The sequence below is a fragment of the Oncorhynchus clarkii genome, unplaced genomic scaffold (assembly GCF_045791955.1).
Source record: "Oncorhynchus clarkii lewisi isolate Uvic-CL-2024 unplaced genomic scaffold, UVic_Ocla_1.0 unplaced_contig_12657_pilon_pilon, whole genome shotgun sequence".
Taxonomy (NCBI): domain Eukaryota; kingdom Metazoa; phylum Chordata; class Actinopteri; order Salmoniformes; family Salmonidae; genus Oncorhynchus; species Oncorhynchus clarkii.
Genome location: NW_027258432.1, coordinates 61,048 through 72,500, shown reverse-complemented (window position 1 = coordinate 72,500; position 11,453 = coordinate 61,048). Strand labels below are relative to the sequence as shown.

Genomic DNA, 11,453 nt, shown 5'->3' with positions numbered 1-11,453 from the left:
TATTACCTGGTACTTCCTGTATGTAGCCATGTTATTACCTGGTACTTCATGTATGTAGCCATGTTATTACCTGGTACTTCCTGTATGTAGCCATGTTATTACCTGGTACTTCCTGTATATAACCATTTTATTACCTGGTACTTCCTGTATGTAGCCATGTTATTACCTGGTACTTCCTGTATATAGCCATGTTATTACCTGGTACTTCCTGTATGTATCCATGTTATTACCTGGTACTTCCTGTATATAGCCATGTTATTACCTGGTACTTCCTGTATATAGCCATGTTATTACCTGGTACTTCCTGTATGTACCCATGTTATTACCTGGCACTTCCTGTATATAGCCATGTTATTACCTGGTACTTCCTGTATGTAGCCATGTTATTACCTGGTACTTCCTGTATATAGCCATGTTATTACCTGGTACTTCCTGTATGTAGCCATTTTATTACCTGGTACTTCCTGTATGTAGCCATGTTATTACCTGGTACTTCCTGTATGTAGCCATGTTATTACCTGGTACTTCATGTATGTAGCCATGTTATTACCTGGTACTTCCTGTATGTAGCCATGTTATTACCTGGTACTTCCTGTATGTAGCCATGTTATTACCTGGTACTTCCTGTATGTAGCCATGTTATTACCTGGTACTTCCTGTATATAGCCATGTTATTACCTGGTACTTCCTGTATATAGCCATGTTATTGCCTGGTACTTCCTGTATATAGCCATGTTATTTCCTGGTAATTCCTGTATATAGCCATGTTTTACCTGGTACTGGCATTTCCTGTATATAGCCATGTTATTAGCTGGCACTTCCTGTATATAGCCATGTTATTACCTGGTACTTCCTGTATATAGCCATGTTATTACCTGGTACTGGCACTTCCTGTATATAGCCATGTTATTACCTGGTACTTCCTGTATGTAGCCATGTTATTACCTGGTACTTCCTGTATATAGCCATGTTATTACCTGGTACTGGCACTTCCTGTATATAGCCATGTTATTACCTGGTACTTCCTGTATGTAGCCATGTTATTACCTGGTACTTCATGTATGTAGCCATGTTATTACCTGGTACTTCCTGTATGTAGCCATGTTATTACCTGGTACTTCCTGTATATAACCATTTTATTACCTGGTACTTCCTGTATGTAGCCATGTTATTACCTGGTACTTCCTGTATATAGCCATGTTATTACCTGGTACTTCCTGTATGTATCCATGTTATTACCTGGTACTTCCTGTATATAGCCATGTTATTACCTGGTACTTCCTGTATATAGCCATGTTATTACCTGGTACTTCCTGTATGTACCCATGTTATTACCTGGCACTTCCTGTATATAGCCATGTTATTACCTGGTACTTCCTGTATGTAGCCATGTTATTACCTGGTACTTCCTGTATATAGCCATGTTATTACCTGGTACTTCCTGTATGTAGCCATTTTATTACCTGGTACTTCCTGTATGTAGCCATGTTATTACCTGGTACTTCCTGTATGTAGCCATGTTATTACCTGGTACTTCATGTATGTAGCCATGTTATTACCTGGTACTTCCTGTATGTAGCCATGTTATTACCTGGTACTTCATGTATGTAGCCATGTTATTGTTGCTCATTGTGTATTTTTTTAAACTTTATTATTAAGTGTTATTACTTTTCTATTAGTTATCTGTTGTCTTTCTCTCTGCGTTGTTGGGAACGGCCTGTAATTATGCATTTCACTGTTAGTCTTCATCTGCTGCTCATGAAGCATATGAAAAATAAACTTGTTTTTTGATTTAATAATAAGCTGTGGTGGATGTGAATGAATACCAGCACAGATGGCTGACATTTTGGCTCAGAATGTGTCAGTTTCACCCACCATATATCAGCGATCACAGTCCAATATTCAACTCAGTTCTTCACATTTTCTTTTGGGAGCCTTCATCACTAGAGAGCTCTTCACTTGAATCACAGGAGAACTGAATGGGGAAGAATACTGGCGTAGCACACACTGTTGGCTGACTGTGGATCTATCTCCCAGATGTGTTTGGGCCAGGTCAGGGCAGATTCCAAACACACACACACACACACACACACGACACACAAACAGACACACAGACACACAGACACCCAACACACACACACACACACACACTCACATGACACACACACATACGACACACAAACAGACACACAGACACACAACACACACACACACACACGACACACACACACACACACACACACGACACACAAACAGACACACAGACACACAACACACACACACACAGGCCCTCCCCTACTTGACAGCAGTTTGGAAACAGTAATGATTTATAGAGTGAATCACAGAGCCACTGATTATGTGAAAACAGTCACAGAGTTAGAAAGACAACACTGATTCTAACTAGGTGGACTTCACTTCTCCAGTCACAGAGTTAGAAAGACAACACTGATTCTAACTAGGTGGACTTCACTTCTCCAGTCACAGAGTTAGAAAGACAACACTGATTCTAACTAGGTGGACTTCACTTCTCTAGACACAGAGTTAGAAAGACAACACTGATTCTAACTAGGTGGACTTCACTTCTCTAGGCACAGAGTTAGAAAGACAACACTGACTCTAACTAGGTGGACTTCACTTCTCCAGGCACAGAGTTAGAAAGACAACACTGATTCTAACTAGGTGGACTTCACTTCTCCAGGCACAGAGTTAGAAAGACAACACTGATTCTAACTAGGTGGACTTCACTTCTCTAGACACAGAGTTAGAAAGACAACACTGATTCTAACTAGGTGGACTTCACTTCTCTAGACACAGGGTAAGAAAGACAACACTGACCCAGTTTAGATATGCACGGCACATTCTTCTGGACTTCATTTGGTCAGTGATTGGTGACTTCGACAAAGGCCACGGTATCTTACAGCTGGACCAGCTTTACCACAAGGTCCTGAAGAAGGAACCAACTCTGGTAGAATCAAACAAAGAGACAAAGCAGTGTTTCCCCCCCCATGTGTTCTCTAGTGTTGTTTCAACTAAATCGTCAGTGGCGCAGCGGTCTGAAAAACACTGCATCTCAGTGCGAGAGGCGTAACTACAGTCCCTGGTTCGAATCTAGGCTGCATCACATCCGGACAGTGATTAGGAGTCCCGTAGGGTGAGCCACAATGGGCCCAGCGTTGGTCAGCGGGAGGCCGTCATCGTAAATAAGAATGTGTTCTTAACTGACTTGCCTGGTTAAATAAAGATTAAATAAACATAACAACAGAACCTGACGGAAGGTGTCTACATCGCTTATGAACATGAACAGGAAGATGATTCCTCACTGAGCCATTGATGAACAGGAAGATGATTCCTCACTGAGCCGTTGAACAGGAAGATGATTCCACACTGAGCCGTTGAACAGGAAGATGATTCCTCACTGAGCCATTGAACAGGAAGATGATTCCACACTGAGCCATTGATGAACAGGAAGATGATTCCTCACTGAGCCGTTGAACAGGAAGATGATTCCTCACTGAGCCGTTGAACAGGAAGATGATTCCTCACTGAGTCGTTGAACAGGAAGATGATTCCTAACTGAGCCATTGATGAACAGGAAGATGATTCCTCACTGAGCCGTTGAACAGGAAGATGATTCCTCACTGAGCCGTTGAACAGGAAGATGATTCCTCACTGAGCCATTGATTAACAGGAAGATGATTCCACACTGAGCCATTGATGAACAGGAAGATGATTCCTCACTGAGCCGTTGAACAGGAAGATGATTCCTCACTGAGCCGTTGAACAGGAAGATGATTCCTCACTGAGCCGTTGAACAGGAAGATGATTCCTCACTGAGCCATTGATGAACAGGAAGATGATTCCTCACTGAGCCGTTGAACAGGAAGATGATTCCTCACTGAGCCGTTGAACAGGAAGATGATTCCTCACTGAGCCGTTGAACAGGAAGATGATTCCACACTGAGCCATTGATGAACAGGAAGATGATTCCTCACTGAGCCGTTGAACAGGAAGATGATTCCTCACTGAGCCATTGATGAACAGGAAGATGATTCCTCACTGAGCCGTTGAACAGGAAGATGATTCCTCACTGAGCCATTGATGAACAGGAAGATGATTCCTCACTGAGCCATTGATGAACAGGAAGATGATTCCTCACTGAGCCATTGATGAACAGGAAGATGATTCCTCACTGAGCCATTGATGGACAGGAAGATGATTCCTCACTGAGCCATTAACCAGGTGAAGAGGAGCTGAGCGAAGTCATTAACGATGTGATTACCAGGTAGAAGAGACATGAGAAATCAGTTATCAGTATGGTGAGCTGGACTAACAGGCCAATAGTTATCAGTATGGACTAACAGGCCAATAGTTATCAGTATGGACTAACAGACCAATAGTTATCAGTATGGTGAGCTGGACTAACAGGCCAATAGTTATCAGTATGGTGAGTTGGACTAACAGACCAATAGTTATCAGTATGGTGAGCTGGACTAACAGACCAATAGTTATCAGTATGGTGAGCTGGACTAACAGGCCAATAGTTATCAGTATGGTGAGCTGGACTAACATGCCAATAGTTATCAGTATGGTGAGTTGGACTAACAGACCAATAGTTATCAGTATGGTGAGCTGGACTAACAGACCAATAGTTATCAGTATGGTGAGCTGGACTAACAGAACAATAGTTATCAGTATGGTGAGCTGGACTAACAGGCCAATAGTTATCAGTATGGTGAGTTGGACTAACAGACCAATAGTTATCAGTATGGTGAGCTGGACTAACAGGCCAATAGTTATCAGTATGGTGAGCTAGAATAGTTATCAGTATGGTGAGCTGGACTAACAGGCCAATAGTTATCAGTATGGTGAGCTAGACTAACAGACCAATAGTTATCAGTATGGTGAGCTGGACTAACAGGCCAATAGTTATCAGTTTGGACTAACAGGCCAATAGTTATCAGTATGGACTAACAGGCCAATAGTTATCAGTATGGTGAGCTGGACTAACAGGCCAATAGTTATCAGTATGGACTAACAGGCCAATAGTTATCAGTATGGTGAGCTGGACTAACAGGCCAATAGTTATCAGTATGGACTAACAGGCCAATAGTTATCAGTATGGACTAACAGACCAATAGTTATCAGTATGGTGAGCTGGACTAACAGGCCAATAGTTATCAGTATGGTGAGTTGGACTAACAGACCAATAGTTATCAGTATGGTGAGCTGGACTAACAGACCAATAGTTATCAGTATGGTGAGCTGGACTAACAGGCCAATAGTTATCAGTATGGTGAGCTGGACTAACATGCCAATAGTTATCAGTATGGTGAGTTGGACTAACAGACCAATAGTTATCAGTATGGTGAGCTGGACTAACAGACCAATAGTTATCAGTATGGTGAGCTGGACTAACAGACCAATAGTTATCAGTATGGTGAGCTGGACTAACAGACCAATAGTTATCAGTATGGTGAGCTGGACTAACAGAACAATAGTTATCAGTATGGTGAGCTGGACTAACAGGCCAATAGTTATCAGTATGGTGAGTTGGACTAACAGGCCAATAGTTATCAGTATGGTGAGTTGGACTAACAGGCCAATAGTTATCAGTATGGACTAACAGGCCAATAGTTATCAGTATGGACCAACAGGCCAATAGTTATCAGTATGGTGAGCTGGACTAACAGGCCAATAGTTATCAATATGGACTAACAGGCCAATAGTTATCAGTGTGGTGAGCTGGACTAACAGGCCAATAGTTATCAGTATGGTGAGCTGGACTAACAGACCAATAGTTATCAGTATGGACTAACAGGCCAATAGTTATCAGTATGGTGAGCTGGACTAACAGGCCAATAGTTATCAGTATGGACTAACAGGCCAATAGTTATCATTATGTTGAGCTGGACTAACAGGCCAATAGTTATCAGTATGGACTAGCAGACCAATAGTTATCAGTATGGTGAGCTGGACTAACATGCCAATAGTTATCAGTATGGTGAGTTGGACTAACAGACCAATAGTTATCAGTATGGTGAGCTGGACTAACAGACCAATAGTTATCAGTATGGTGAGCTGGACTAACAGAACAATAGTTATCAGTATGGTGAGCTGGACTAACAGGCCAATAGTTATCAGTATGGTGAGCTAGACTAACAGACCAATAGTTATCAGTATGGTGAGCTGGACTAACAGAACAATAGTTATCAGTATGGTGAGCTGGACTAACAGGCCAATAGTTATCAGTTTGGACTAACAGGCCAATAGTTATCAGTATGGACTAACAGGCCAATAGTTATCAGTATGGTGAGCTGGACTAACAGGCCAATAGTTATCAGTATGGACTAACAGGCCAATAGTTATCTAACAGTATGAGCTGGACTAGTTATCAGTAGGCCAATAGTTATCAGTATGGTGAGTTATCAGGACTAACAGGCCAATAGTTATCAGTATGGTGAGCTGGACTAACAGGCCAATAGTTATCAGTATGGGCCAATAGTTATCAATAGTTATCAGTATGGTGAGCTGGACTAACAGGCCAATAGTTATCAGTATGGACTAACAGGCCAGACCAATAGTTATCAGTATGGTGAGCTGGACTAACAGACCAATAGTTATCAGTATGGACTAACAGGCCAATAGTTATCAGTATGGTGAGCTGGACTAACAGGCCAATAGTTATCAGTATGGACTAGCAGACCAATAGTTATCAGTATGGTGAGCTGGACTAACAGACCAATACTAACAGGCCAATAGTTATCAGTATGGACTAACAGGCCAATAGTTATCAGTATGGTGAGCTGGACTAACAGGCCAATAGTTATCAGTATGGACTAACAGGCCAATAGTTATCAGTATGGTAAGTTGGACTAACAGGCCAATAGTTATCAGTATGGACTAACAGGCCAATAGTTATCAGTATGGACTAGCAGACCAATAGTTATCAGTATGGACTAACAGGCCAATAGTTATCAGTATGGTGAGTTGGACTAACAGGCCAATAGTTATCAGTATGGACTAACAGGCCAATAGTTATCAGTATGGTGAGCTGGACTAACAGGTCAATACAAAGGCCCTTCACACAGATACATGACATTGTATTGTAATTTACGTCACGATGAATACTGTTATTGTTCTCAGTGAGTGACTGACTGAGAAGGATGAACTGTATCTCTCCAACTCTCTTAATGAGTGTTGTATTTAGGGATCAGAGTGATGACCTGACTGATTGATAGGGGTGATAGGTGCGGTTTTACACGGATGAATTTCACCAATGGAGGCGTGAACTGAAAGGAACTATTTATAAAGATTTGCCTTTGTTTAGAAAGTGAAGCGTCTCCATTAGAGAACAGGATGGTTTCACTAACTGATACTTTCACTGGGATTTAAATAAATATTTAAGATTAAGATTAAGATTTAAAAAGAATACATCTATATTTCTTCCTGTGTGTGTGTGTGTGTGTGTGTGTGTGTGTGTGTGTGTGTGTGTGTGTGTGTGTGTGTGTGTGTGTGTGTGTGTGTGTGTGTGTGTGTGTGTGTGTGTGTGTGTGTGTGTGTGTGTGTGTGTGTGTGTGTCTTAATGCCTAATCCATCACACATATATATATATCGGCCCAATTTAAATAGTTCTATTTGTTATTTTCTGTTTTCTGTTTTATTATTTGTCCCTTCGAATGTTTGCTGCTGTAGATTTGTATTTGTTTCGTTTAGAGGGTTATTTCACGGGGGTCATTTTCACCTATTCAAAAAAAAGATAAATAAAAATGAATGATTTAATAGCACTGTCAGTCGTGCTTGATAAGCGCCGTCTCCAGACGAGTGTAATCTTTCATGGAGCTGAAGGACGTGATGAGCGGTAAGTGAGACAGTGAAGATCTGTCGTCAAAAGTGGGTATTCTAGCTTCTTCTTATCGTATCCAATCGTTTTACTTAACTTGATAATGACCCACTTTCAATCATTAACGCCAGGGGGTCCAAGGTCCACTGAGTGTCCTGAACGAATCCTGTACGGAATGCTGTGGTCTGTGGAATGCAGACTGGTATCCAACGAACTGTAGCCTAATCCTAAATGCAGATTCAAATGGTGGAAACCCTTTGTGTAAAACACATCAAACCAAGACCAAATGTTCCAATGAGACGATGCTCTTTTATTATAATTCATAATGTTTTTTGGCATTCATCATATAGGTTCATTTTACATTTTAAACATGTTTCTATAACATTGGCAACATTGGCATTGTAAAAAAAAAAAAACGTTAAAAAGTGCTTCCTTTTCCTTTAATGTAAAAGTCTCTATATCTTAGCATTTGTTTAATAGAATCCAATAAGAGTCTAGAACATTCTAGAACATGTATAGAAGCCAATAAGAGTCTAGAACATTCTAGAACATGTATAGAATCCAAGAAGTCTCAGCCAGTGGTAAAGTCCAAAGTCTCACTTCACAGAGAGAGAGAGAGAGAGAGAGAGAGAGAGAGAGAGAGAGAGAGAGAGAGAGAGAGAGAGAGAGAGAGAGAGAGAGAAGTCAAAAAGGCACTGCATGATGACATCAGGCTTGTAAAGGGAAGGGTGCTCAGGGAAAAAGAACAGTGACAGTCGAGTTGACACTGTGGAGAAGCAAAGCTCCAAACAGTATTTCACAGCTGAACCAGTGAGAAAACAGGTCAAAGGGTGGGATCTTCTTCGTGTGAAATCATCAGACAGAAGATGAGGGCAACAAACATTGCATAGTTATACTTTCCTTGAAGAAGAAAAAAAAAAGGTGCAATCTAGAACCCTTTGAAGAACCCTTGTTGATTCCAGGTAGAACCCTTTCGGTTCCAAGTAGAACCTTCCACAGAGGGTTCTACAGTACATGGAACATAAAAGGTTTTTTTACCTGGAACCAAAAATGGTTCTCCTATGGAGACAGCCGAAGAACCCTTTTGGAACCCTTTTTTCTAAGAGTGAAGAGGAACCCTTTTCACATTTAAAAAATAAAATCACTTATACATAAATAGAAAGCTATACTTTTGAGTTTATAAAGAGTTTTTATTTACACTGAGAGGCGTGTTCAGATTAGTACCCAAAAACATATGGAAGAAATACAAAATGTGCCTCATTCCGTTGTATTTTGAAGACATTTACAAAACTGCTCGTGAAGAAGCAGGTACCACAGTATAACACGTTTGCAGTCGTTTGCTGCGGCGTTGAATTCCGTCCAGAGATCTCCCCGATGTGTGAATGCTGACACAGCAGACAGCAGCAGGATACGTGTTCTAGCTGTCACCTTTACATGATCTTAATGTCTGAACAGCAAATACATGGAAACACTCTGATCACCGCTCAGATTGGGTTTTGTTTTGCATAAAAAATAAACTCATGTGGAAAGCTGTGTGCACTTTGCAGTTGAATAATACACTGTAGCTCTATAAGTCAAATGCACACATGTTTAGTTTAGTAAGACAAGAACATGGTATTGAGATGCTAACGTTAAAACATGAACATCGAGCAGGCTAGTGATTATTGTGAAAATCATGCCCCTGTTCCTTCAGCTGCACTGATATGTTGTTTTTGCGTGGCTAAACACACAATGTTATATAATAAAAAGGCACACACGCGCGCACGCACACACACACACACACACACACACACACACACACACACACACAAACAACACAGGTCCACTGTTAAAACGTGGAGAAATGAGCTTATTGTTTAAAGTACAGAAGGCGTGTATACCTCAGCTGCCCTGTCTCTCCTGAAGAAACAAACTGTTGCAGTCACAATCTGTCAGATCAATCTATAGCGTGTAGGCTATATCCAGGAGACGTGTACAAGTAAGTGTTTAAAAGTCCCCAATGTAAAAGCTACTATAGTCCGTGTTCACTGGCAGTTGGCCAATGGTTTGAAAGATCCATCGGGAAGTTGTCTGAAGATGCCCCTTAACGTGTCCAGTTCTCGGGTAAGATGTTCCACTCTCTTCCGCAGTCTTTCGTTGTCCGACGCCAGCTCGATCACTTTATGCTGCGTCTCAACATTGCGCATTTTCGCCTTGTCTCTACTCTTCCTCACCGCGACGTTGTTCCTCTCCCGCCTCAACCGGTACTCCGTGCTGGCCTTGTCGACGCGTTTTTTGGATTTACCCCGGTCTCGGTCTCGGTCGTCGCGTCCCATCATCTTCATGGATCCAACGGAGGACATGCTGCCGTCCCTGTGGTGTGGACTCGGGACGGGCGTCGGTGGAGGCGTCGGGTGTCCCGGTTGGAGATGCATGGTCGTCTGCGCGCAGTGCGCAATCTGGTACTGAAGATGGGATAGGTGCTGTGGCAGATGCTGGTGGGAATGGTGGTAGGTTGGAGGCATAGAATGGCTCATTTCATCTTCTTCTCTGGGCTCTTGCTTTATCGCCACAGGTCTGATTCTCGTGGACTGGTTATCGTAAATGGGTTCAAGTTTAGATGTGTCCATATACCCGGGAATACAACCATAGCCCTGCTGCTGATGCTGCTGCTGCTGCTGTTGGTGGTGCGCCCCCGAGCCAGAGCTCACCCCGTGGGGGTAGGATTCGTACTCACTGTTCGCCAGCTTGAGTTTCTCTTGCTTCGAGCTGTTGTGGAATAGATCAGCCAGGAACTCGTCGTTGAAGGCTGCAGGGTCGATGTAAGCGCTGATGTCAATGGAGTTTTCGTTCTCACAGATCTCGCCGAGGTCTCCTCCTGCTCCGGGTCCAGCAGCGGAGGGGTCTTTGTAGCAGTAGGCGCTTTGCTGACTCTGACTCTGGGCTAGGCTGGTCATTAGGGGTCGTGGGGCGACCTCATAGAGGTTTGGTTGCTCCATGGAATATCTATAACCCGCCAGACATGGTGAGGAGCTGCGGGAATCCAGCTTGCTCACAGTACCGGAGGAAGCCGCACTGGCTAGACGAATAAACAGGACAGCTCCTTCACAGGTGCGCTCTCCAGGTATGAAGTAAAACTCTAACTCGCCACGAGAAGCTATAAACTAAATGTCTTGAATAAAGCCTAGTGACTTTCCCTGGTACGACTGGTTTCTCGAGACTATAGTTCTAACGGACACTGTTTTAGCTGCAGGTTGAACTACTCCAGGCTGCTGAACCTCACAACTGTCAAAGAACTCTCCTCTCTCCTATATATGCAGAGGGAAGGGGGCGGACGCGCAGCACGCAGGGTCCTATTGCGCGCCTTTAGGCAGCAGTAGGTTATAGTAGACTAGACTGGCGATCCAAGGCCAAATCACTTTACACCTTGGGTGACTTAAAAATGATTTTGAAATACATAATAATATATTAATATTAGCAAAACACATTTGATTTGACATTATTTAAATATGTTTTAATTTGTATGACAAATGGATTTATTTTCATGATATATAATCTCATTCGAACAGTTTCCCCTTGTGCATTTGAACACCACACGTCCCCAGCAGAGCCACGCAACAGCCTCATTTCAATA

The 11,453-nt window shown here is 42.5% G+C and overlaps 1 protein-coding gene across 1 annotated transcript; it reads right to left on the bottom strand.

The window, feature by feature from the left end:
• Window positions 1-8,129: 8,129 nt before the first annotated feature.
• Window positions 8,130-11,115, bottom strand: LOC139396921 (CCAAT/enhancer-binding protein alpha-like). Its single transcript, XM_071143850.1, has one exon. The coding sequence runs from the start codon at window positions 10,816-10,818 to the stop codon at window positions 9,865-9,867; it is 954 nt and encodes a 317-aa protein (XP_070999951.1). The 5' UTR covers window positions 10,819-11,115; the 3' UTR covers window positions 8,130-9,864.
• Between the last annotated feature and the right edge of the window lie 338 nt (window positions 11,116-11,453).

What these genes read in the sequence shown, in the direction of transcription:
- LOC139396921 (XM_071143850.1), bottom strand. Translation starts at nt 10,818, where the DNA reads ATGGAGCAACCAAACCTCTATGAGGTCGCCCCACGACCCCTAATGACC.